Here is a 27997-nt window from a genome sequence, read left to right as displayed (position 1 = left end):
CCCCCCCCCCGTGCCTGGACTGAGAAGCTCGCCTGGAAACGGTCACTCTCCCCCCCCCCGAGGAAGGTCAGGGATGGGGGGGAACTATGGGCTCTCTTCCTTATAACCCCCCCACACACACACACACAGACCCTCCTCTTTCCTTTCTGCAGGTTCCCCCCCGCCCTCCTCCGCCCCCCTCCCTCCATTCATTCATGAGAAACCCATTTGGGGGGGGGGCTGGCGGGGGGGGGGGAGCTACGGTACGAAAGAGTCGCGGAAGCGGTGGGAGCCCCCCCCGTCTGTCCCCTCCCGTCTCTATGGTCTCCGGGGAAGGCGCGTGTGGAATGGGTCTCCTCGGGAGTTTCCCCGGCCTCGAGACCTGCAAGGAGGTGAGTCCATGCTGGCGGGGGGGGGGTTTACAAAATATTGCGGTGGGGGGGGCTGGGGAGTTCACATAAAGGGGAAGGGAGGGGGGAGGGGGGCTCTTCTCCTTCCCCCCCCCCGGACTGGCAGAAAAGGCACGCGCTCCCCCCTCCCTCCCTCCCTCCCCCCCCTTTTTGTGGTTTCCCAAATTGCACCCCTTTCCTTCCGAGTCTCCTCTTTAGGGATAGTGTGTGGGGGGGTCCGCGGAGGTGGGGAAATTTGTGTGTGTCTCTTTGGTGCGTGCATGGAGGGGGGGCTCAGCCTGGGTTTTCCTTTGAGGAGACCTCCTCCCCCTCTCCCCCCCACAAAGAGTCCCCCCCCCCAAAGTCCAGACTCGCTCCTTCTGCAAAAGTGAGAAAAAGGGCTTTTTATGGCTGGAACGCCCTGAGTGGGAATGGGGGGGGGGGGTTCGGCTTGGCAGGAGGAAGAGGAAGGTGAGGGGGGGGACAGAGAGAGAGAGAGGGACAGGAGGGGGGCAGAAACGGGGGGGCAAGGCAGAAAAAGTGGGGGGGGGTCGAGGCAGGCAACCTCCCAGAGACACACACACAAAACACAGACTGTCCTTCAGGGATGTGGCTCTTCTGGGGGGGGGGGGAAATCCAGGAGAGAGGAGGGCAAAAATAAATAAATAAATAAATAAGAGGGGAACAGAAATCCGCTTAATCAGAGCCCCCCCCTTTGATCGCTTCCTACCAACTGGGGGGGCCATCCTTTGTGAAGCAACACCAGGAAAAACCCAAAAGGAGCTTCTCTTCCTTAATTTCTCCTCAAGAGGCAGAAAAACAACACGTCCCTAAATTCTTTCTTCTTTCTCTCTCTCTCTTTTTTTTCCTATTTTCTTTTAAATTTAAACATGCAAAAGACAAGAAGCCCTAGATTTCAACTGCAATGGGAGGCCATGAATTGAATTGGTCTCTTTCTCTTTTTTTTTAAGTCAATGAATTGCTCAATGCCAGTTTCCCCCATTCTGGATTGGGAGTCTGGACCCTCTACCTCTTCTATCCCCACCTCAAGGCTGGTATCAAAATCAAAGTAAATCTGAAGGATGGTGGTCTCGGGTTTGATTCCTAGTCCTTGGATCATTATTGTTGCCCTCTTCTCAACTTGTCCACGTTTGTGGACATCCTCCGTAAAGGGCTTGGTTTCCAATCCCCTGACCATCCTTGTAGCCCTCCTCTGACCATCCTCCCATTTGTCACCATCCTTCTTGAAGTACGGTGTCCCATCCCCTGGCACTGTAACTCTTTGTTTACGGACCAAGCATGGTACCCAATATTTTAGCTCCAGCAAGAGGTCGGACGAGACGCAACCAGCTGAACCAAAGTCCACTTTTTTGAAATAGGCGATGCAAAGTCATCTGGGACTTCTCTTAAAGGCAGAGAAGATCCTGAAAATACAGTGTACAGGAACTTTACACCATAACAAACAAGGAGTCATAAAGTTCTACAAGCTCATTAAATAAAATCTACTTAATATATGGATCCTAAACCTAATTGTGTATAAACATGCAGAAAACAAACAAGTGGTCTCTGGGGACAGCGGGTGCCCACCTTCCCTTGATGACCTTACTGTAGGATTCACCCACACTGGAAGAAAGGGTATTCCAACTTCCTTGTCTTATTGATATATTTAGTTTACCAAGCAGGGCCCAGATGTATGGACTTCAGCTTCCGTCTCCCTGCTGGGTTTTATGTTTCGACTATTTTGGAGTGTTCCAACCCTGGAGGCATTCAAGAAAAACTCGGGTCCTCACCTGGCAGATCTGCTTGGACTCTATTCCTGCCGTGAGCAAGGGGGGTTGGACTTGATGGCCTCGTGGGCCCCTTCCAACTTCACCTTTCCATGATTCTATGGTTCTGTCTTGTGTTTGGCCCCTGGGCAGCATTCCTAAGTGGGCCACCTGCTAGTTGGAAGGTGAGGGGCTGGAAGGTGTGAAATATATAGGCCTTTCACTTAATACAAAGGTCAAGAGAGAGTTTTTATAGGAAATAACATGTAGAATAAGATTTTCTACTTCAGGACCAGGAATAAAACTACTTTGTGCCATATCCAGGTATCACTCCTCTCTTTTTAAATTCTGACAGTTGAAACAACACTGAATTTAAATCTGCTTCTCTTTGTATAGCCATTCCTGGGCTTGAAGTTGAACGAAAAGCAACACACAAAGTCAAAAATATCAATAGAACGCATACAAATAATCCCCAAATAATAAAAACCACAATTCCAATTACAACGTATCATAGAGAAATATAGCATCCATGATGTTATTTGTTAGCGCAAAATCATGGAAATTCAGTAGAATCAGCAGAGTAATATCCAGTCCAGGCGGTCCGAATAAATCACACACACGCAGGCAGCTTCTCCCAACACCAATCGTATACTGGCAGGATATATACAGAAGTGCAGTCTGACAGCATAACAGGATAGCATTCATCACAGAGCAGGAAGATACATCTACTGTACAGGTTCACATATATACTTACGCACATCTACCTGTGGCCAATCACATTAGATATTGCATCATGTATGAGTCAGTACTCATGAGTCATCATGACTCAGCATTACTACACACCTGTTCATCATGGCTGCTCATTAATACACTTTGTTCTGTTCAGGCCTGGAATTTATTCTTGATATCGCCATATGAATGCACGTGGTATTGTCTTCATATACCTTTATGGCCTGATCCACTATAACTTTTGAATGTGATTAACTGTTTGTACCACATAATTTCTGTACAAAGTTCTGATAAGGCTGCTGATACCAATTTTCTTGCCGATTGTTTCAATCCATAAATAGCTTTGTTTATTTATTTATTTATTTCATTTATACCCCGCCAATCTAGTCAATTGTGACCACTCTAGGCGGTTCAGAGCTTTCAAAACCAGGTGCCTGCGCCATGTAAGCCGCCCAGAGACCTTTGGGTAGAGTGGGCGGCATATAAATTAAATAAATAAATAAATAAATAAATAAAATGTATAACTCTTCCTGTAATTCTGCATTTAAATAAGCAGTTGTAATGTTAAAGTGGTTTACTATGTAGTTTCTGGAAGCAGCCAAAGTTAAAGCCAATCACATTGTTTCTGCTTTTACCATTGGCGAAAACACTTCTTCACAATGCACATTTTTTCTTTTGTGTGTACACCTGAGCCACTAATCTTGCTTTGTACCTGTAATCCCCATTGTTTTGCAATTTTCTTTTATAGACCCATTTGCTACCAATTACTTTATGTTCTGGTGGCAACTTTGTCTCTGTGAATACTCCATGCTCATCCATAGACTTTAATTCCTCTTTCATGGCCTGTTGCCATTTCTTTTTCTCTATTTCTAGAAGAAGCATCACTTGTTCAAAATTTTTGGGCTCTTGGTATACATGAGATACTTTTATTTCCCCTACACCAAACCTTGTTGGAGGAGTTCCTTTATTAGCCTTTCAGACCTTTTGGAGATTTATTTTGTTTATTTATTTATTTATTTGATTTATATCCCACCCATCTGGTATATTCTACCACTCTGCGCAGCTACCAACAAACATATATTCATTAAAATAACACAGAGCCATTGACATAATCAACAATAAAACAGTGCAAAGATATAATAAATGATAAATAGCAAAAGGAAAAAGAGTTAAGTGCTGGCAGGAGGGAAGGCCTGGATGTGCATCCATGTTTTTAGTTGGGTTTTAAATATACCCAGCATAGGGGCCTCACGAATCTCCAGAGGAAGGAGGTGAGGAGCCACTGCTGAGAAGACCCAGTTTCGTGTCTTTTCCCTCCAGCCATGGGTGCCCCCACCCTCAGAATTTCTGTCTTGTCTGGGTTCAGCCTCAGCCCATATTCCTGCATCCATTCCAGTACGGTTCCCAGGCAGCAGTGAAGGGCAGAATGGCATCTCCTGCAGTTGGTGAAAAGGAGATTTAGAGCTGGGTGTCATCCGCATACTGATGACACGATGCTCTACACCCCCTGATGACCCCACCCAGTGGCCTCATGTAGATGTTAAACAGCATTGGGGAGATAATCAACCCCTGTGGAACCCTGCAATTGGAACTCCACGGGACCAAGACACTCTCCCCAAGCTGCACTCTCTGGGGGCGGTCCTCCAAGAAGGAACGGAGCCAGGCAAGCGCCGAGCCACCAATTCTCAACTCAGAGAACCTCCCCAGGAGGATACCATGGTCAACGGTATCAAAGGCCGCCGAGATGTCGAGGAGGACCAACAGAGATGTTTTACCCCTGTCGGCCTACCTCAACAGGTCATCATACAGGGCGACCAATGCGGTTTCTGTACCGTGGTGCGGCCTGAAGCCTGACTGAAATGGGTCCAGGGCATTTGTTTCATCCAAGTGTGCCTGAAGCTGATCAGTGACCACCCTCTGGACCACTTTGCTCATTAAAGAAACATTGGCGACGGGTCTATAATTGCCAACCCTAACCGTCCCTATCTCCAAACCCTATCTCCCTATCTCCCTATCTGAATCTCTCACACCATTCACTCCCCTTATATACAACAGCTCCACCCCTTATGTCCCACCCTCCGTCACGCCATTGGTAGATGGCACACAGCTTCAGCAGTGACGGGCAGGTGATGTCATAGCTGTATGTAACAAAAGTTACCGGGCAAGACAGCACTGGACATCTCTGCTCGACTCACTGTATTCAAAAAAGGAGAGACCTCCCAGCGGATGGCCTCCACTTTAGACTTAAAAAATGCTGAAAATGCCAAGATGAGAAGTCTCAGGGATCCCAACAGTGCCGAGGAGACAAAGTCGGCTAGGTCTGGAAGGGAAGTGGCTGGGTTGCGGGGAGCGCGGTAGCTCAGCAAAATCCCAGTACCATCCCTGGCCCCAATCGACACGTGGTGTGCCTCTAGACCTGGCTTTACCACTGAGGAGCGCCTAGTAATTTCCAAGCTGGATTTATGAACAATGGCTACTCCCCCCGCCCCTCCAGTCTACCCTGATGCTGGACAGCAAAACCGGGCGGACAGACAAGAGTGAGGGGAGGACCCCCTCTCCACCAATCCACGTCTCGGTTATGCATGCCAGGTCTGCATCCTCCTCCAGGATAAGGTCACAAATCACCTGGGGCTTGTTGGATATAGACCTGGCATTCAGCAGCACCAGAATTAGAGTGGAAGGCTGGCTGGGCTGGCTACCTTGGTGCTGAGGGTTGGTCACAGTCTCAGAACAATGAACAGCCTTCAAACATCTGTTCATCATTCTTCTAACACGAGTAGGGACTGTGCCAACACCATATCTCCCTCTACCCATGATCACCGGGATGTTAAAAGGGCAAGCACGCCCCCCACTCCATGCCAGAAGAAAAAGAAGAAAAATAAAATAAGAGAAGCAAAGTACTAAATAATACCCCCAACTTAACAAAGTGCAGAGACAAATACAATACAATACAAAATTATACAGTGTTATAATTAAAAATCCCAATACAAAAAGTAGTATTAAATTAACAAAGGGTACCCAAGAAGTTACCCCCACATCTAGTCCAGGTCTGTCCTCCTCCACCTCACAGCTTTGTCTTTTAAAGTTTTATTGGTCTTGGTGTTTTTGGTATTATTTCAAAGGTTGTTAATATTGATGTTAGTGGCAAGGAAAACGTCGGAGTGAAGATGTTACTCATGAGTTGCATCACAATAATGAGCATGGGGAACGTCGAAAGCAATAAAGTCCAGGCAAAAAAGTGCTCAGTCCCTGGCTTTCCCGGTTCCCTTCCTTGAAAGGGAGGTAAGGCTTCTTTGTGAGCAGTCTGGGAAGGGCAGAGTGAACTGTCCAATCCAGGAGAGGAGGCTGCCATCAGAGAGACCAACATGGCAGTGGCCCAGCAAGTTGGCTCTCTCCTCCCCACAGCCGCCCAGGGTCTTCCCCCCGCCATCTCACTACCGGTGCCTGGGATGGTCCACCTTTCCACCACAGCGACACAAGGCCCACAGAGCTCCTGGGCAACACAGCCACCACCTTTAGCCACAGGCAACCCAGCAGTCCCGGCTCCAGGCTCCAGCCTCAACCACGCGGTCAGGACAGGGCTCGTCAGGAAGGGGGGGCGCCGAGTCATCAGGCTCCAGATCTTCTCCCCTTCAAGGCAACCTCTGATATCAGCCTGGGTCAGAGAGCCCATTCCCCCGCAGCACTCAAACGGCACCTCCTGCGGACAGGCGAAGGCTCCTGAGCCTCTGAGCTCTGCTGACGAACTAGAAGGCTCCAATCAAGCACCAACTCTGGCCCCGCATTCGAGCTCTGGCTCCAGCCCCGCAAGCCCGCACTCAGTCCAGCAGCCAGTTGTCAGGGAGGCGAGGAGGAGGACCAAGAAAAGAATAGGGGGGAAAGAGAAAAAAAGGAAAGAAAAAAGAAATAAAATAGTGAATAGAAACCAAGAGGCAGTGGTGGAGAGAAGCACTCTCCACCGGTGCGGTGGAGAGAAGCGCTAGCTGCCTGCCTCCGGCGCCATCTTGGGAAAAAAAATTTTGTGGCTCTTCTTTATTCATTCATTCATTCATTTGATTTATATCCCGTCCCCCTAGACAGTGTCTACTCGGGGCGGCTTACAAAATCATAAAATATTAAATGACAATAAAACAACAATCGAAATATACGACATTCATAATCATAAAAACATTTAAACAATAATATAGTATGATCAAGATGGGGAATGAAAGAACAAAAAGATGGAATTCAGGAAGTGACAGGAGGGAAGGCCTGCCTGAAGAGCCAAGTTTTTAAATGGCTCTTAAAAACACCTAGCGAGGGAGCCAGGCGGATCTCTGATGGAAGGCTGTTCCATAGTCGAGGGGCCACTGCCGAGAAGGCCCAGTTTCAAGTTCTTTCTTTCCGGGCCTCTCTTGGTGTTAGGCCCCTCAACTGACCCTCCTGGCTATGCCGAGTAATTCGGGTAGATCTGGGTGGGAGAAGGTGATCTGCCAAGTACCAAGGTCCCAAACCATTTAGGGCTTTATATGTCATCAACAACACTTTGAAGTCGATGCGAAAACAAATGGGCAGCCAGTGTAAGACAGCCAGAGTGGGGGAGATATGCTGGTGTTTTCTCACCCCACTAAGAAATCTGGCCACTGCATTCTGTACCATTTGAAGCTTCCACATCAATCTCAAAGGTAGCCCCACTGTGAACGGGTCCTTCTCCTGCCATGGGCGGCTCCTCGGTAGGCATGGAAATGAGGGATGGAGGCTGACTTAAAATTCCAACAGGTTCCTTTTTATTATTCAACACTTCTTGTTCTGGTCTATTAAACTTAACTCTGGAAGAACCTTATAACTACGAACTCTTATCTCTGGTGTTGTCCAGCCACTTCTTACATTGGGACTGACCCAAACCGCTTGCAATCCGTCATCAGCCTCAAAGAGGTGGTCCAAACCATGCAGATCGTCCCACAACAAGGTTGTCTCGCCCAGTCCCCCTCGCGTGGCTGTTGTAGTAAAGAGGGACTGGGATGAATCACCCTCCGTCCGCCACGCTGGTTGTGGGGTTACACAACCACTGTCCATTCTAGCGGCTCGAGCTCCCCTTTCGCTGCATCTTTTCCCACCGGATCTGGTAGCAAACCTCCACCAGTGTGGAGATTAAGGAAATCCTTCAGCAGTCTTGATAGATCTCCTGGCTCACTGTTCCAATCTGTCTGCACAGCCTTATCTTTCATTTCCTCCTCGCGTCTGTTATTCAGAAAGCCTGCGTGTTTTCTCCCACATTTAAGACTTCCTCTCACGTAATCAAGTCTTGTTCTGCCTCCTTATCATCAGCCAAGCAAACCTCCATCGCTTGCCCCTCTACTTTCTCCTCCCGCTCTATCTCCACCAGCACCCCCTCTATACAACCACAGTCTTCGTTGGGTGCTGTACTGGGGGATGGCACTGGGGGATGTACTGGGGGATGGCACACTGATGTCTCTGCTCACACGCCCCTCTCTGAGTGGGCCGTCCTCTCGTCTGAAACAGCTTCACTGACTCCCTGTCGAGAAAAATAGTCTGTGTTAGCATGGGTGCTGCCCTTTCTGTAACGTACCTCAAAAGTATAGGGTTGCAGACTCAAATACCATCGGGTTAACCTTGGGTTGGCGTCCTTCATTCTGTTCAGCCATTGCAAGGGGGCATGATCAGTGATCAATGTAAAAGGAGCTCCTAACAGATAATACCATAATGTCTGAATGGTCCAATTAGCTGCCAAGGCCTCCTTCTCTATGATGGCATACCTCTGTTCTCAGGGAGTAAGCTTTTTGCTGAGGTACATTACTGGGTATTCTACTTCTCATCTTTGAGACAACACGGCACCTATACCTTTGACGCATCTGTTTGAACTATGAATGGTAGGTGGAAGACAGGGGCATACCGACTGGGAAGCTACAACAATATCTCCTTCAATCTCTTGAAAGCTTGTTGTTCCGGGGTCCCCCATGTTATTCTATTGGCTTTCCTTTTCCTGGTCAGATCAGTGAGGGGTACAGCGATTTCCGCAAAATTTGAGATAAACTGACGATAATACCCTGCTAGTCCTATAAATTGCTGAACCTCCTTTTTGGTCTTAGGGGGAGTCCATGATTTCACCTTCTCTACTTTATCCAACATGGGTTGGCTATCTTGCATTTCGTTGGGTTCACCTTTAATCCGGCAGGTCCTAACTCTACCAAAACTCATCTCAAGTGGGTCAGATGTTCTTCCCACAAGTTACTATAAATCAAGATGTCATCAATATACGCACCAGCAAAATCTTTAACCGGCTCTAACACCTTATCCATCAGCCGTTGGAGAGTGGCTGCTGCTCCATGCAAATCAAATGGCATTTTAAAGAAATGGAATAGCCCCCTAGGGGTGACAAAAGCTGTCTTCTCCCTGTCCTCCTCGTTGAGTGGAATCTGCCAATATCCCTTTGTAAGGTCTAAAGTCAGATACTGCTCCTGTCCTAACCTCTCTAATAAATCTTCAATCTTTGGCATGGGGTAAGCGTCAAATTTGGATCCCCTAAAGTCTATGCATAATCACACTTTATTTATTTATTTATTTATTTATTTATTTATTTATTTTATTTCTATCCCGCCTATCTGATCAAATTAGACCACTCTAGGCGGCTTACAATAAAAACAGCAATAAATTTTAAAAACTTACACCTAAGACAAAAATGAAAATAAAGACAGAATAAAAGAAGAAATTGTCAAAAGTTTGTTGTTGGGAAGGCCTGCCTATACACCAGTGTTTTTAGTTGTTTCTTAAAAATGCCCAGCGAGGGAGCTGCGAGAATCTCAGGGGGTAAGTTGTTCCAAAGACGAGGAGCCACCGCCGAGAAGGCCCGATTTCTGGTCTTTTCTTTTCGGGTCTCTCTCGGCTTTAGGCCCCTCAACCTCACCTCCTGGCTCGCACGGGTGACACGGGTAGATCTTGGTGGGAGAAGGCGTTCCACCAAGTATCGAGGTCCTAAACCGTTTAGGGCTTTATAGGTGAGCATTAACACTTTGAAATTGATGCGGAATCGGATGGGCAGCCAATGCAGAGCAGCCAGAGTGGGCGAGATGTGTAAGAGTGATTGAGTGTGACGTAATGGCCCCTTTGTGAGATATAAGGAGGCTGTTACAATAAAATTGGTGTCCAGAGGCAGGATACGAGTATTCCAGTAAAGCCTTGGCAAAATCGTGACCAGAGCAGGGGTCTTCAGTTAGGGTCATCTGAAGTGGAGAGTGTGGATCACCTTCTAGGGCTTGGCTCAAGGGGAGCAAAGCCTAGTGGAAGGGCGCTGAAGCTTCAGAGTGAAAACTGAGATAGAGGAGCTCTGTGGAGTCCATTTTGTGTGGGGAGAGTGGCCCAAAGCAAAGGCTGTGGTGGTTTGGCCAGCGTGTCCTGAGTTTAGGGAAACTCTGAGGGGACATAGCGAAGGCCAAGGGCAGCAAAGCTAAGGGATCTCCATTTGAACAGCTAAACCTAGGTGAAGGGAGAGCTGTGTGAATTCAAGATTGGTGCCAGAGGCAGAATAATAAAAGTAAACTTTGTTTGGCAAGAGGCCCAGCTTAAGGGGCAAAAGCATAGTTACAGTTGCTAGCTGACATTGCTGGATAAGGCTGCAACTTTATATCACAGACCAATAGCACAGGAAAAAAGTGACTTTTAAACCAAGGCTTGAAAGTTGATAGAGGAGCCTTTGGTGAAATAAAATGCCCTTAACCCGAAGTAGGAAAACTGAACTAAGACCATCTGAAATGGCAGCTAGTTCAGATGAAGAGATTAGTGGGGGAGAGGAAAGATTTTCCTCAGCTCAACAGGAAAGGTCCTCTAGAGAAGATTTAACAGACCTCAGAAAATTAGAGTTAGCGCAAGCACATGAATACAGAATGAAACAGCTAGAATTAGAAAAGATGGAAAAAGAGGCTGAGATGGAGGAAAGAAGGAGACAGAGAGAAATTGATGTACAATTAGAGAAAGAGAGAATGGAAAGGGAGGCTGAGATGGAAAGGGAGAAGATTGCTCAAGAGAAAGAGTGTATGTCTTTTGAACTTAAGAAGCTAGAATTGTTAAATCAGAATAATAACAATAATAGAAATTCCAACTTTGAAGAGGGGCACAAACAGGGAGACTGTCCAGAAGCATTTTTAACTATTTTTGAAAGAGCATGTGCTGATTTTTCTGTCAGAGAGTCAGAAAAAATGATTATTCTTAGATCTCAAATAAGTGGAAGCCTCGCTGAGGTCTACGCAGAAATGCCAATCAAATTTATAAAAGATTATTCTGAATTTAAAAAGTTGGTATTTGCCAGGTTTGGCATCAATGCAGAACATCTGAGGCAAAAGTTCAGATCACTAAGAAACCTGATGAGTCTTATTCACAATTAGGAGCTAATTTAGCTCGATATTTGGATAAATGGTTGGCACAGGAGAAAGTAGGGACAATTCAGGATTTGAAAAATATTATAGGACTGGAACAGTTTTATTCCCTTCTACATGGTGAAATTAAATACTTGGTTAAAGACAAGAAACCTCAAGATTTGGAACAGGCAGGGGAAATTGCAGATTTCATCTCACAAATCAGAAAACCTATGTATTCTGAGGGAAAAAGTATGAGAAAAACATGGGAGGACTACAATAGATATCCCAAGGGACAAGTTAAGAGCCAGCAGAAAGTGGACGGCCATTTTGTGGGAAAGACTTCAGAACAGGGCCAAGCCAGAACCCAGAATTTGGAAGGAAAAGAAAAAGGGGCTGGAAAGGGTCCATGAAGTGATAGAATTTGCTTCATTTGCCATGAAAAAGGCCATATTGCGTCCCCATATTATAAGGCAAAAGAAAATAAAGAAATTTTACCTCAGAAAATGAATTTAAACAAAACTAAATCTGTTTATTGTATTCAGAAGCGTCAGATAGCTTCTCCAAGGGAGGAGCCTGTTGTCTTAGAAACGCCAACAGAGGTCTTTGCTACAGATGAGATTTATGAAGATAATATTCCTGTGGCTGAGATACGACATTGTCTACTTATAAGAACTGATCCCCAATTATTTGAAGCAACTGGAGATAATATAGGAATTTTTGAACACAATTATTTAGCATTAAGAGACACGTGCTCTCAGGTTACACTGTGTCATCCTGACATCATACCACAAAATCACATTATACCTAATGAATGTATGACAATTAAAGGAATAGGGGAAGAAATAGTTGTTTTGCCTGTAGCTGAAGTGTTAGTTCGTTATAAGGGCTGCCAAGGAAATTGGCGCGTAGGAATTTCCTCGCAACTGCCTTCAGCTATACGTATTGGGACAGACCTCTCTGAGCATGTTAAGAGAGTGTTAGTTCTTACACATTCACAACAAGACCAAACAGAGGCAGCTGAAAAAGTTACTGACATTCAGGAGGGGGAAAATGAAAATATACCACAAGCTGAGGCATTCTCACTTGAAATACCTCAAAGCAGTATATTTTCCCAAGAGCAACAAGCAGATCCCACTTTAAAATGTTGTTTTGAGAAAGTGACAAGAATAGAATTATCCCCTGAAACCCCTGAAAGGTTCCATATTAAGCAGGGTTTTCTGCATATAAAAAAGGGGGAGATGAGATTCGAAGCCAGTTGGTGCCTGTTAAACATCGCCAAATGATTTTAGAAAGGCGACATTCTGATATATTTGCTGCACATGTAAGGATAAATAAAACCAAGCAGAGAATAACTCAAAACCCTAATAACTGGGACCAGAAATTGCAATTATTGCCATATGCCTACAGATCAGTCCCACAAGAAAGTACCAGGTTCAGTCCTTTTGAACTGCTATTCAGGAGAAAAGTGAAAGGACCACTTGATCTGATTAAGCAAAATTGGGAACAGATTGTAGAAGAAGATCCTAAAAATGTAGTCACATACGTAGACACTTTAATGAACAACCTCAAAAGAAATTTAGAGTTGGCTGCTGAAAACCTGCAAGCCCAGAAAGTCAAACAATAAGTTTGGTATTATAAAAAGGCTAGAGAATGACATTTTAACCCTGGAGAGGAGGTGCTGACGTTGAGGCCCATCAAGGGGAACAAACTACAATTGAACTGGGCAGGACCATTTCAAAAATGAGTGAAGGAAAATATTATTGTACCATCGTCTAGCCCTTGGTCTGCTCCCATAGTTTTAGTAGATAAACCGGATGGAAGCATTAGGTTCTGTGTGGATTACAGAAAATTAAATCTAGTAACCAAACCAGATGATTACCCCATGCCCAGACTTGACAACCTGATTGAAACCATTGGGTTGTCAATACATTTCCAGTTTAGACTTGACTAAAGGTTTTTGGCAAGTGCGGATAGACCCTAGAGATAAAAAAGAGACTGCTTTTTGTAGCCCTTTCGGCTTATTTGAGTTTCGTGTCCTCAGTTTTGGCCCCAGCTACATTCCAAAGGCTGATGGACAAAACTCTGCAAGGGCTCAGTGCATTTACTGTAGCCTACATTGACGATATAGGGATCTTTAGCAACACCTGGCAGGGTCACCTGTGTCGCCTACAGCTAGTACTGCAGCAGTTGAAAGCAGTGGGGTTAACAGTAAAAGCAAGTAAATGTCAACTGGGTAGCCCCGAGATGAAATATATGGGTCATATGGTAGGGGGAGGTGTAATCAAACCCCTTGCAGCAAAGGTAGAGGCAATACGTAATTGGCCTAGACCCAATACCAAGAAAAAAATTAGATCTTTTCTTGGTTTAGTGGGATACTATAGAAAATTTATCCCCAGGTTCAGTGAAATTGCATCACCGTTGACCGAGCTGACGAGGAAAAGGAGTGATGACTGCATCCCATGGTCCAGTGACTGCGAGGAGGCATTCGAGAAGCTGAAGGAGGCGTTAACCAACCATCCTGTGTTGCGTGCTCCAGACTTTGATAAAGAGTTCATCATTTACACCGATGCATCCAACGCCAGGGTAGGAGCTGTGCTGTGCCAGTGTGATGACAACGGAGACCAGCATCCTGTGTCCTACCTGAGCAAGAAACTTCAAAAAGATGAGAAACACCTGTCGACCGTAGAAAAAGAATGTTGGGCCATCGTGTACGTGGTCCAGAAATTGAAACCTTACATCTGGGGGAGACACTTCATTCTCTGTACAGACCACTCACCTCTGATGTAGTTAAAGACTATGAAGGCCCAAAACAGCAAGCTAATGAGGTGGGCGTTAATTTTAGAGGACTATGATTTCGAGGTTAAGGCGGTCAAAGGGACTATGAACTGTGTTGCTGACGCCTTATTCCGAAGACCAGACGACAGATGAAGAATTTGGACTCTTGAAATTAATAATTGTGTTTAATAAGTTATGAAAATATGTGGTTATTGGAATATTGTTCTGTATATGTACATGCAAATGATTACAGTGGGGTCTTGACTTGAGAACTTAATCCGTATTGGAAGGCGGTTCTCAAGTCAAAAAGTTCTCAGGTCAAATCTGCATTTCCCATAGGAATGCAGTGAAAACCATTTGATCCGTATCTGCTCTTTTCCGTCCATAGAAACTAATGGGAAGCTGCTATTCCGCCTTCGACCACTAGAGAGGGATATTTTGTTTCTTTTTTTCTTAGGTCAAGAAAGGTTCAGGGAAGGCAGGGAAAATACAGTCCAGGCAGTACAGTACCAGGCAGTCTGAAGACTGTCTCCCAATCCACTCTCTAAACACTGGGAGGAGTGAGGAAGCAGACAGGCACCCTTTTCACTGGCCAACAGTTAACTGAAAGTTCACTTTTTGCACTTTCCCTGCCTCTCACGTGGGTTTTTTTCAGTTCTTAACTCAAATCTAAGTACTTAAGTCAAGTCAATATTTTCCTATGAGAGCGGTTCTTAAGTCAAAATGTTCTTAACTCAAGCCGTTCTTAAGTCAAGACCCCACTGTATTTAAGTGTAAGTATATTGTGAATAATATGGTTATGTAAAAGTGTGCCTAATATGTTAATGGTAAGTGTTGAAATGTGGGGAAAATGTAATGTTTGATTTTGTTGCCAGTTGTTTTGGGTGAAAAGCACCTTAGCTTTCCCCCACAAAACAACTTTTAAAATGGGAGAGGTATTGTTACATGCAGCTATGACATCACCTGCCCATCACTGCTGAAGCTGTGTGTCATCTTCCAATAGCGTGACAGAGGGTGGGACATAAGGGGTGGAGCTGTTGTATATAAGGGGAGAGAATATTGCTGGTATTGTCCAGTATTTCAGTATTTTGAAATAGAATTTCATGTCCAGTGTGTTTTAGGCATGTTCAGCTACTGCAGATTTTTATGGTTGTTTTAGTCTGTAGTGTCTCTCATGTTCTTTGATTCTGGTGTGGATGCTTCATTTTGTGGTTCCAGTGTATACCTGGCCACAACTGCAAGGTATCCGGTATACTCCTGCAGTGGTGAGGGGGTCCCTTCTGTTCTTTGCTCACCGTAACAATTGTTGTATTTTTGTGGTGAGCTTGAATACAGTTTGTAGGGTTTTTTTCCAAAAGTTTCCCCATGTGATCTGTGACCCCTTTGATGTCTGGCAGAAATACTTTGTTTGTGGGTGGCTCTTTTTCTTCTTCAGTTCAACGTTATGACTAAAGCTCTTTCCACATTCCATGCATTTATATGGTTTCTGCCCAGTGTGAGTTCTTTGATGTGAACACAGGTCACGGCATTGACTGAAGCTCTTTCAACATTCCAAGCATTTATATGGTTTCTCCTGAGTGTGAGTTCTTTGATGTGAACTCAGGTTACCTCTCTGACTGAAGCTCTTCCCACATACTATGCATTTATATGGTTTCTTTCCCATGTGAGTTCTTTGATGGGAACTCAGGGCACTACTCTGACTGAAGCTCTTCCCACATTCCATGCATTTATATGGTTTCTCCCCAGTGTGAGTTCTTTGATGTGAACTTAGGGCACTGCTGTGACTGAAGCTCTTCGCACAATCCAAGCATTTATATGGTTTCTCCCCAGTGTGAGTTCTTTGATGTCTACTCAGAGCACTGCTGTGACTGAAGCTCTTTCCACATTCCATGCATTTATATGGTTTCTCCCCAGTGTGAGTTATTTGATGTGAACTCAGGTTACATCTCTGAGTGAAGCTCTTTCCACATTCCATGCATTCATATGGTTTCTCCCCAGTGTGAGTTCTTTGATGTCTACTCAGGTTACTGCTGTGACTGAAGCTCTTTCCACATTCCATGCATTTAGATGGTTTCTCCCCAGTGTGGGTTCTTTGATGCGAACTCAGGTTGTGCCTTCTTTGATGTTTACTCAGGTTACTGCTGTGATTGAAGCTCTTCCCACATTTCATGCATTTATATGGTTTCTCCCCAGTGTGAATTCTTTGATGTGAACTCAGGGTACTGCTGTGACTGAAGCTCTTCCCACATTCCATGCATTTATATGGTTTCTCCCCAGTGTGAGTTCTTTGATGTGAACTCAGGTCACTGCGTTGACAGAAGATCTTCCCACATTCCATGCATTTATATGCTTTCTCCCCAGTGTGAATTCTTTGATGTGAACTCAGGTCACTGCTCTGACTGAAGCTCTTTCCACATTCCATGCATTTATATGGTTTTTCCTCAGTGTGAGTTCTTTGATGTGAACTCAGGTTACCTCTCTGACTGAAGCTCTTCCCACATACTATGCATTTATATGGTTTCTCCCCAGTGTGAGTTCTTTGATGGAAACAGAGACCACTGCTCTGACTGAAGGTCTTACCACATTCCATGCATTTATAAGGTTTCTCCCCAGTATGAGTTCTTTGATGTCTACTCAGGGCAGTGCTGTGACTGAAGCTCTTCCCACACTCCATGCATTTATATGGTGTCTCCCCAGTATGAGTTCTTTGATGTCTACTCAGGGCACTGCTGTGACTGAAGCTCTTTCCACATTCTATGCATTTATATGGTTTCTCCCTAGTGTGAGTTCTTTGATGTGAACTCAGGGAACAGCTGCGACTGAAGTCCTTTCCACATTCTATGCATTCATACGGTTTCTCCCCAGTGTGAGTTCTTTTATGTGAACTCAGGGCGCCGCTCTGACTGAAGCTCTTTCCACATTCTGTGCATTCATACGGTTTCTCCCCAGTGTGAGTTCTTTGATGTGTACTGAGGTGACTGCTCTGACTGAAGCTCTTTCCACATTCCATGCATTTATACGGTTTTTCTTCTTTATCAGTTATTTGATTCCTACTGGGGTGACGTGCATTTATTTTGTTTCGCCCCTGTGTCAGTTCTTTCATGTGCCATCCATTCCTGCCCAGTTGGATTTTCAATTCTCTTTCCCCCTCCTTGTTTATGTGTTTCTGCAGCGGATGCTCCAGGTCTTCCTGGGCGATTCTTCTTCTCCTGTTCATCCTCTAGTGGAGAAGAAAAAGAAGACAAACAACCAATTCAGAAAGCTTCAGGGATAAGGAGAAACACATTCTGGCTCCAACTGAGTCATGGAGGAGGAAGGAAATGCAGGCAAAAAGGTGTGGGAGGAGAAACAGGGTGGTTTTAGATGCATCTGAAGGATAGATCACCACAATTAGCAGCAGTTATAATTAGTGGGGAAAGGACAAAATAAACTTGAATAAATTTGAGATGACATTGTTTTATTAGAATAACGAGAAAAAATACTATTACTATATAGACCAGGATAAGTAGGAATAAATGTTGCTAAAATTAAAAGATATTAAAAAGCAAAATTTTGAAAAGTTGAATTTAGGAATGAAAAATAACTTATATGATTATAGGAAGATCAGCCATCACACTTTGGTCAAATTGTTTCAACTAAAATGAAAACTGTACCGAAGATCAATGTTTAAATTCTCTGGTTTTTATCCTCCCCAATAAATGTTGTGAATTTTCCTGAAAATTACAAAGGGTTTTCTGAGCGTTTATTAAAGGGAAAACCTACATTTGAATTAAAGGATTGGTTAGGAAAAATGAACACCAAGGGGAGGGGAAGGACAGTGTTCGAAAAGGAACAGTTAATGTGGATGAATGAAATGCAGGGAACTGACAAATTCTGCAGACATTCTCCTTTAGTGGGAGAAGAGAAAGGACAGGTCCATGAAAGTGAAGGGATGTAGAATTTATAAGATGCTCTTATGGGTAGAGAATCATGAGGCATTTCTGAAAACAGGACAGCAAGCAGAGATGGCCAGGAAAAGAGGTACTGAGTTAAAAGAATACTAGGACCGCAGAGCAAAAAAGGAACGGCCAACCTCTGGCTCCAGAGTGATTTATTTATTTATTTATTTATTTATTTGATTTGTATCCCGCCCATCTGGTAAGTCGGTACCACTCTGAGTCGGTACCACTCTTAGTGAGAGACCTAAACCAAGGTGTGTGAGAGGGAAAAATTTTTTGATAAACTACATTGGTCAGAATAAAGACCAAAATTTATACAGTGGCGTCTCGCTTAACGAGCGCAGCGCTTAACAATGAATCCGCATAGTGATTGCATTGCGATGTTTAGATAGGGCTAAAATTGTATTGCGACAATCGGTAATCGTTTCGCTTACTGATCTTCGGATTGCGATGTTTTTTTAACAGCTGTTCGGTGGTTCCAAACTGGCCGCCGGACCCCCAAAATGGCCGCCACAACCATTTTCGCGCCCTGCACTCGCTTACCGAGGGCGCGAAAATGGCGGCATTATGGAGTAACATCGCAGAAAAGTGAGTTTAGGGCCCCATAGGAACGCATAAAACTAAGTTTAATGCATTTCTGTGGGGTTTTCTGTTCCGTTTAGCGATGTTTCCACATAGCGACAATTAATCTGGAAAGGATTAATGTCACTATGCGGGGTACTACTGTACATTGAATTGGAGAAGGTATCTGACCCGGGCAAAATTAAATATTATGAATTCTAAATGCTGCCCATTCTCTTCCAGTTGGTGTCACATTATTGGTCTTTGCATTCTGCCACTAAGGGTAGGGTAAGAAGACCCAACGAGTTCAGTGCGGGGGGGGGAGGAAGCCAGGGCCGCAGATCCTGCCTCTCACATCCTTTGAGGAAAAGGTTTGGGAAGCTCGAAACAAAAACCAGCATGTAGTCAGGAAGACAGCAGTGGATTGGGGGCTATCCCATGTTTTGCACCAAGGGTCCTCTGCACGACTGCCTGCCTCTTGGGCAAAAGTGTCATGGTTGTGTCCTCGTTGCAAGGAGCTCTCTATAGGAAAAAAGAAACAAGCCTCCCTTCTTGGGGGGACCCTGTACACAGGTGCTTTTACAGAAATGCCTGAAGCATCTGAGCAAAGAGGGGAGAGCTGGAACATTGAGAGGCTAGATAGAACATGGATACAGCCACCATCATCGATTCCACAGTCCCAGGCTATCCAGGAAGGATAGGGAGGGGGCGTGTGGGAGAAGGGGTGGCCATCTGGGTTAAAGAAGGGGTCGAATCTAGCAGAATGGAGATGGATGGTGGGTCTCAGTCCATCGTAGAATCACTGTGGCAGCGAAAACTAAGAGTGATTGAGTGTGACGTAATCGCCCATTTGTGAGGTATAAGGAGGCTGTTACAATAAAAGATCCCTATATCGTCAATAAAAGATCCCTATATCGTCCTGTCCTGTCTCTTTGTTCTGGCTCATCACATGGCCTAGTGGGAGGGCCTCGTAGTTTGAATCCTGATTTTACTGGAGCCTGAGTTCATTTTCCTTAAGGGTTTTGGCTGGGAAGGAAGAGATAGGTAGGCATTTTGTGGGGAAATACTCTAACTCTATCTCCAACCCCAATATGCTGAATATGGATGTCCTGAAGGAGGGCAGAATTTCAGCTTTAAAAAGAGAATGAGGAGGAGAGTGTGTCACATGAAATTCCCTAATCCTATCTCTTACTTAATTTGGTAAAAGAGAGCAGGCCGGGTAGGTGGGACTCGTCAGCCCTGGAAGGCAGCCCATCTAGGAGAAGGAAAACTCCAAATTTAAACCTCCACTGCCTTGTGGCTATATCCACTTATGGAAAGGGCTTCAGGAGATAACCTCGAGGCAAAATCCGGAGCCGGAGTCCCGGAGGCATTTTCTTTCATTCTGCCAACTCCTGCGACGTTGCTGGAACCAGTTGTATTGTCTCTTGCCTTTCCACTGGACCATTTCAGCGATGTGGAGAGGGGGGATTTGCTGCTTGGGTAACAGCCTATCCTCCATACTATTTTACCCAGGCTTCGTGCTCTGGAGAGGACATTCCAGCTTCGCATACAGCGTCGAAACAACACGGGAAGTAGCAGTTACCGGTTATAAGTCTCTGCTCAATTGGCGTAGAGCAGGACGCCAGGGGCTACTTCTGATGGTGGGAGAGGTCATTGCAACTCACTAGGTAGATACCGCCCGCCTTAAGCTGGGCAACCCCCAGCCAGTAAGGTGCTACCTCGCCACGGTCTGTTAACCTTACGGGGTGTGTGGGGTTTAGGGTGAAACCCGAAAAGCAGATCGACAACCGTGCACCATGCAACAATCATAAGAAAACTTCTGCCCTAAAGCTGGGCACCTGGAATGTACGGACAATGACCCCTGGCTTTCCTGACTACGGCTTTCCTAATGACCTGCAAGAAATAGACGATGTGCGCAAGACAGCTGTCATTGACATGGAACTGAGTAGACTGCAGATGGACATTGTTGCCCTGCAAGAGACAAGACTGCCAGACTCGGGATCTGTCAAAGAAAAAAACTTCTCATTCTTCTGGCAGGGAAAACCATCGAATGAGACCAGGGAATATGGCGTTGGCTTTGCAGTCAGAAACACTCTCCTGAGATGCATTGTTCCACCCACTGTGGGGAGTGAAAGAATCCTGTCTCTGCAGCTCCACTCATCAGCAGGACCAGTAACCCTCATTAGTGCATATGCACCAACACTGTCATCCACTACAGAAGTGAAAGACAAATTCTACGACGATCTGGCAGCTACTATCAAAAAAGTCCCTGAAAAAGAGTCACTGTTCATTCTTGGAGACTTTAATGCCAGAGTTGGTGCTGATCACAATTCTTGGCCCACTTGTCTAGGCCGTTTTGGCATTGGAAAGATGAACGAAAATGGCCAACGCTTACTGGAGTTTTGCTGTTACTATGGTCTCTGTGTCAGCAACACATTCTTTAATACGAAGCTGCAACACAGTTTCCTGGAGACATCCAAGATCCAAGCATTGGCATCAGCTCGATTTGATCCTCACTAGACGTTCTAGCCTTCCTAGTGTTACGATCACACGCAGCTACCAGAGTGCTGATTGCGATACTGATCACTCCCTGGTGTGTAGTAGAGTAAAACTGCGAACAAAGAAATTGTATCACATGAAAAAGGAAGGAAGACCACGTATTGACATCAACAAGACTTGCGATCAAAGAAAAGTGAAGGAATTTGCCCAAGCACTCGAGGAAATCCTTCCAGGTCCAGCTAATGTAAATGCACCTGAACGATGGGAACACTTCAAGAACACTGTCTACAACACCGCCTTGTCCACCTTCGGCAAGAAGACCAGAAAGATGGCTGACTGGTTCGAAGCCCATTCGGAGGAGTTAATGCCAGCCATTGAGGATAAGAGAAGAGCTCTAGCAGCATACAAAGCCTGTCCTAGCGAGTACAACCTGCAAGCTCTTCGAGCCGCTCGTAGCCAAGTCCAACAGGCTGCCAGGAGATGCTCCAATGACTATTGGCTTCAGCTTTGCTCTCAGATACAGATAGCAGCGGACACAGGTAACATCAAAGGAATGTATGATGGTATCAAGCAGGCCTTAGGTCCGTTACAGAAGAAATCTGCTCCCTTGAAGTCTACTACAGGTGCGATCATCCAGGACCGAGCACAGCAGATGGAACGCTGGGTGCAGCACTACTCCGAGCTATATTCCAGAAAGAATGTAGTAACCGAAGAAGCATTAAATAACATTGAGTGCCTGCCTGTCTTGGAAGAGCTGGACAGCGAACCAACCCTAGCAGAAATAAATGCGGCCTTGGATTCCCTCACCTCTGGCAAGGCACCTGGAAGGGACAACATCCCTGTTGAAGTGCTGAAATGCGGTAAGGAGATCATCATCACTGAACTGTATGAAATCTTTTGTCTCTGCTGGAGGGAAGGTGGAGTACCACAGGACATGAAGGATGCAAACATTGTCACGTTGTACAAGAACAAAGGTGACAGGGGTGACTGCAATAACTACCGTGGTATCTCTCTTCTTAGCGTTGTAGGGAAGCTGCTTGCCCGTGTTGTGCTGAAGAGGCTCCAGGTGCTTGCAGACAGAGTCTATCCGGAATCACAGTGTGGATTTCGAGCAAATAGATCCACCACTGACATGGTATTCTCCCTCCGACAGTTGCAGGAGAAATGCAGGGAACAACAACAGCCACTCTTAGTGGCCTTCATAGACCTTACAAAAGCATTTGACTTGGTTAGCAGGGATGGCCTTTTCAAAATACTTCCCAAGATTGGATGTCCACCTCGTCTCCTTAACATCATCAGGTCCTTCCACGATGGAATGAAAGGCACTGTAGTTTTTGACGGCTCAACATCAGATCCCTTTGACATCCGAAGCGGAGTGAAACAGGGCTGTGTCCTCGCACCAACACTTTTTGGGATCTTTTTTGCTGTCATGCTGAAGCATGCCTTTGGAACTGCAACAGAAGGTGTCTATCTCCGGACTAGATCAGATGGAAAGCTCTTTAATCTCTCTAGATTGAGAGCGAAGACCAAAGTCCAACTGAAATGCATGCGGGACTTCCTCTTTGCAGACGATGCAGCCATTGTTGCCCACTCTGCTGAAGACCTCCAACAACTCATGAATCATTTCAGCAAGGCCTGCCAAGACTTTGGACTAACAATCAGCCTGAAGAAAACACAAGTCATGGGCCAGGGTGTGGACTCACCTCCCTCTATTACCATCTCCACACAAGAATTGGAGGTTGTTCATGACTTTGTGTACCTCGGCTCAACCATCTCTGACACCCTCTCTCTAGATGTCGAGCTGGATAAACGCATTGGGAAAGCAGCCACCGTGTTCTCTAGACTCACAAAGAGAGTATGGCTCAATAAGAAACTGACAACACATACCAAGATCCAGGTCTATAGAGCCTATGTCCTGAGCACACTCCTGTACTGCAGCGAGTCCTGGACCCTTTGTGCCCGGCAGGAGAGGAAGCTGAACACCTTCCATATGCGTTGCCTCCGACGGATTTTTGGTATCACCTGGCAGGACAGAGTTCCAAATAGAGTAGTCCTAGAACGAGCTGGAATTTTCAGCATGCATACATTACTGAAACAGCGACGTCTATGCTGGCTTGGGCACGTTGTGAGAATGGCTGATGGTCGGATTCCAAAGGATCTCCTATATGGAGAATTAGTGCAGGGAAATCGCCCCAGAGGGAGACCACAGCTGGGATACAAGGATATCTGCAAGCGGGATCTGAAGGCCTTAGGAATAGACCTCAACAAATGGGAAACTCTGACATCTGATCGTTCAGCCTGGAGGCAGGCAGTGCATCACGGCCTCTCCCAATTTGAAGAGACCCTTGTCCAGCAGGCTGAGGCAAAGAGGAAGTCACAAAGGAAGCAAAACCAGGGAGCTGGACAGGGGACAGATTGGATTTGTCTCCAGTGTGGAAGGGATTGTCACTCTCGAATTGGCCTCCTCAGCCACACTAGATGCTGTTCCAAGTCCTCCATATAGAGCACGCTACCATAGTCGTTCGAGACTGAAGGATGCCTACTATATCGTCAATGTAGGCTACAGTAAATGCACTGAGCCCTTGCAGAGTTTTGTCCATCAGCCTTTGGAATGTAGCTGGGGAATTCCTAAGGCTAAAACTGAGGACACGAAACTCAAATAAGCCGAAAGGGCTACAAAAAGCAGTCTTTTCTTGATCTCTAGGGTCTATCCGAGCTTGCCAAAACCCTTTAGTCAAGTCTAAACAGGAAATGTATCAACCCCCAATGGTTTCAATCAGGTTGTCAAGTCTGGGCATGGGGTAAGCATTTGGTTTGGTTCCTAGATTTAATTTTCTGTAATCCACACAGAACCTAAGGCTTCCATCCAGTTTATCTACTAAAACTATAGGAGCAGAGCGAGGGCTAGACGATGGTACAATAATATTTTCCTTCAGCATCGCATCCAGCTCCTTGCGCACCTTGTCTACATAAGGTCCGGTTACTCTGTATGGAGTTACTGCCTGCGGGGTGCATTTCCAGTATCAATTCTATGCATCACTCCCTGAGCTAACCCAGGCTTATTTGAAAAGACCTGTTGATACTTAGTAACCAAGATCTTTAGCTCCCTTTGCTGTTCTAGGGTGAGTGCAGGGCTGATCTTCACCTCCTCTGGGTTGAACTTTATTTCACCCCTTCCTTCCCAGTATGGCAAATCATGTTCTTCTATATCAGCTGCATTCATTGCAAAAAGCACTCTCTTTACCTCTCTATAATATGGCTTGATGGCATTTACATGAACTACCCTCCTGCCTAGGTGTTCATCTCCTTCAATCATGTAATTAAGATCACTCAGTTTGGAAATGATCCTATAAGGTCCTGCCCAGTTCTATTGTAGTTTGTTCCCCTTGATGGACCTCAACATCAGCACCTCGTCTCCAGGGTTAAAATGTTGTTCCCTAGCCTTTTTATCATACCAAACTTTTAAAATTCAGAATAATCTTTTATAAATTTGATTGGCATTCCTGCGTAGACCTCAGCGAGGCATCCACTTATTTGAGATCTAAGAATAATCATTTTTCTGACTCTCTGACAGAAAAATCAGCACACGCTCTTTCAAAAAGAGTTGCAAATGCTTCCTATGGTCCAGTGACTGCGAGGAGGCGTTCAGGAAGCTGAAGGAGGCATTAACCAACTACCCTGTGTTGCATGCTCCAGATTTTGATAAAGAGTTCATCATTTACACCGATGCATCCAACGCCAGGGTAGGAGCTGTGCTGTGCCAGTGTGATGACAACGAAGACCAGCATCCTGTGTCCTACCAGAGCAAGAAACTTCAAAAAGATGAGAAACACCTGTCGACCGTAGAAAAAGAATGTTGGGCCATTGTGTACGCGGTCCAGAAATTGAAACCTTACATCTGGGGAAGACACTTCATTCTCTGTACAGACCACTCACCTCTGATGTGGTTAAAGACTATGAAGGCCCAAAACAGCAAGCTAATGAGGTGGGCGTTAATTTTACAGGACTATGATTTTGAGGTTAAGGTGGTCAAAGGGACTATGAACTGTGTTGCTGACGCCTTATCCCGAAGACCAGACAACGACAGATGAAAAATTTGGACTCTTGAAATCCATAACTGTATTTAATAAGTTATGAAAATATGTGGTTATTGGAATATTGTTCTGTATATGTATATGCAATTGATTATTTAAGTGTAAGTATATTGTGAATAATATTAAAAAGAGAGGAGTGATACCTGGATATGGCTGAAAGTATTTTTAGAATCTTACTCCACATGTTATTTCTTATATTAATTCTCTCTTGGCATTTGTATTAAGTCAGAGGCTTATATATTTCACACCTTCTAGCCCCTCATCTTTCAATTAGCAGGAGGCCGATTTAGGAATGCTGCCCAGGGGCCAAACACAAGATTGAACCATAGAATCATGGAAAAGTGAAGATGGAAGGGTCCCACAAGGCCATCAAGTCCAACCCCCTGCTCAAGGCAGGAATATAGTCAAAGCAGATCTCCCAGGTGTGTCAAAGTAAAAAAAAATTACAGGCCTGAGCAGTACAAATGTCTTAATGAGCAGCCATAATGTTCAGGTGTGTTAAAGTGCTGAGTCATAATTGCTCAGGGGTGATGCAATATCTGTGCTGATTGGACACAGAAGTGAGTTCCTGGCCGGAAATGGGCGAATTCAATTCAGATGATTACCATATCTACTATTGTGGGCAAGAATCCCGGAGAAGGAATGGAGTAGCCCTCATAGTCAACAAAGAGTGGGAAAAGCTGTAATAGGATATCATCTCAAAAACGATAGAATGATATCAATACGAATCCAAGGCAAACCATTCAACATCACAATAATCCAAGTTCATGCACCAACCACCATTGCTGAGAAGACTGAAATTGAACAATTTTATGGGGATTTACAACACCTTCTAGAACTGACACAAAAGAAACATGTTCTTCTCATTACAGGGGACTGGAATGCTAAAGTAGGGAGCCAAGAGATAAAAGGAACAACAGGGAAGTTTGGCCTTGGAGTTCAGAACGAAGCAGGACAAAGGCTAATCGAGTTTTGTCAAGAGAATAAGCTGGTCATCACAAACACTCTTTTCCAACAACACAAGAGGAGACTCTACACATGGGAATCACCACATGGGCAATATCGAAGTCAGATTGATTATATTCTCTGCAGCCAAAGATGGAGAAGCTCTAAACGGTCAGCAAAAACAAGACCTGGAGTTCACTGCGGCTCTGATCATCAGCTTCTCATAGCAAAATTCAAGCTTAGACTGAAGAGAGTAGGAAAAAACACTGGGCCACTCAGGTATAATCTAAACCAAATCCCTTATGAATACACAGTGGAAGTAAAGAACAGATTTAAGGAACTAGATTTGGTGGACAGAGTGCCTGAAGAACTTTGGATAGAGGCTCGTAACATTGTATAGGAGGCAGCAACGAAAACCATCCCGAAGAAAAGGAAATGCAAGAAAGCAAAGTGGCTGTCCAACAAGGCCTTAGAAATAGCAGAGAGGAGAAGGGAAGCAAAATGCAAGGGAGATAGGGAAAGTTACAGAAAATTGAATGCAGACTTTCAAAGAATAACAAGGAGAGACAAGGGGGCCTTCTTAAAAGAACAATGCAAAGAAATAGAGGAAAATAACAGAAAAAGAAAAACCAGAGATCTGTTCAGGAAAATTGGAGATATTAGAGGAACATTCTGCGCACAGATGGACATGATAAAGGACAAAAATGGGAGAGACCTAACAGAAGCAGAAGACATCAAGAAGAGGTGGCAAGAATACACAGAGGAATTATATCAGAAAGATTTGGATATCCCGGACAAACCAGACAGTGTAGTTGCTGACCTTGAGCCAGACATCCTGGAGAGCGAAGTCAAGTGGGCCTTAGAAAGCCTGGCTAACAACAAGGCCAGTAGAGGTGATGGCATTCCATTGAACTATTTAAAATCTTAAAAGATGCTGTTAAGGTGCTACACTCAATATGCCAACAAGTTTGGAAAACCCAACAGTGGCCAGAGGGTTGGAAAAGATCAGTCTACATCCCAATCCCAAAGAAAGGCAGTGCCAAAGAATGCTCCAACTACCGCACAATTGCACTCATTTCACACGCTAGCAAGGTTATGCTCAAAATCCTGCAAGGTAGGCTTCAGCAGTATGTGGACCGAGAACTCCCAGAAGTACAAGCTGGATTCCGAAGAGGCAGAGGAACTCGAGACCAAATTGCTAACATGCGCTGGATTATGAAGAAAGCCAGAGAGTTCCAGAAAGATATCTACTTCTGCTTCATTGACTATGCAAAAGCCTTTGACTGTGTGGACCACAGAAAACTATGGCAAGTCCTTAAAGAAATGGGAGTGCCTGACCACCTTATCTATCTACTGAGAAACCTATATGTGGGACAGGAAGCAACAGTTAGAACTGGTCATGGAACAACTGAGTGGTTCAAAATTGGGAAAGGAGTACGGCAAGGCTGTATATTGTCCCCCAGCTTATTTAACTTATATGCAGAATACATCATGCGGAAGGCTGGACTGGAAGAAACCCAAGCCGGAATTAAGATTGCCGGAAGAAATATCAACAACCTCCGATATGCAGATGATACCACTCTGATGGCAGAAAGTGAGGAGGAATTAAAGAACCTTGTAATGAGAGTGAAAGAGGAGAGTGCAAAAAACGGTCTGAAACTCAACATCAAAAAAACTAAGATCATGGCCACTGGTCCCATCACCTCCTGGGAAATAGAAGGGGAAGATATGGAGGCAGTGTCAAATTTTATCTTCCTGGGCTCCATGATCACTGCAGATGGAGACAGCAGCCCTGAAATTAAAAGGCGCCTTCTTCTTGGGAGGAAAGCGATGACAAATCTGGACAGCATCTTAAAAAGCAGAGACATCACCTTGCCAACAAAAGTCCGAATACTCAAAGCTATTGTTTTTCCTGTAGTGTTGTATGGAAGTGAGAGCTGGACCATAAAGAAAGCTGACCGCCGAAGA

At 45.1% G+C, this 27997-nt stretch overlaps 2 protein-coding genes and 1 long non-coding RNA gene across 4 annotated transcripts in view; 2 read left to right on the top strand and 1 right to left on the bottom strand.

Moving 5' to 3' along the window:
• Positions 1-27997, top strand: part of LOC144587285 (uncharacterized) — a 69881-nt gene that overhangs the window by 17869 nt on the left and 24015 nt on the right. The window lies entirely within an intron of this gene.
• LOC144587336 (uncharacterized) lies at positions 20-26631 on the top strand. The gene is made up of 2 exons (XR_013542496.1): positions 20-371; positions 24687-26631. It is a non-coding gene; the product is annotated as an uncharacterized LOC144587336 (long non-coding RNA).
• The window catches only part of LOC144587226 (uncharacterized), a 31936-nt gene continuing 7537 nt past the window's right edge, over positions 3599-27997 (bottom strand). For both annotated transcript variants that reach the window (XM_078387139.1, XM_078387138.1), the window contains one exon: positions 3599-17209. In XM_078387139.1, the coding sequence (XP_078243265.1) occupies positions 15533-17206 (1674 nt within the window). In that variant the 5' untranslated portion in view covers positions 17207-17209 and the 3' untranslated portion in view covers positions 3599-15532. The remainder of the gene's footprint in view (positions 17210-27997) is intronic.

The sequence above is a fragment of the Pogona vitticeps genome, chromosome 2 (genome assembly GCF_051106095.1).
Source record: "Pogona vitticeps strain Pit_001003342236 chromosome 2, PviZW2.1, whole genome shotgun sequence".
In the NCBI taxonomy this organism is placed as follows: domain Eukaryota; kingdom Metazoa; phylum Chordata; class Lepidosauria; order Squamata; family Agamidae; genus Pogona; species Pogona vitticeps.
The sequence above is the reverse complement of the archived record's forward strand: the minus strand, read 5'-3'. Positions and strand labels throughout refer to the sequence as shown.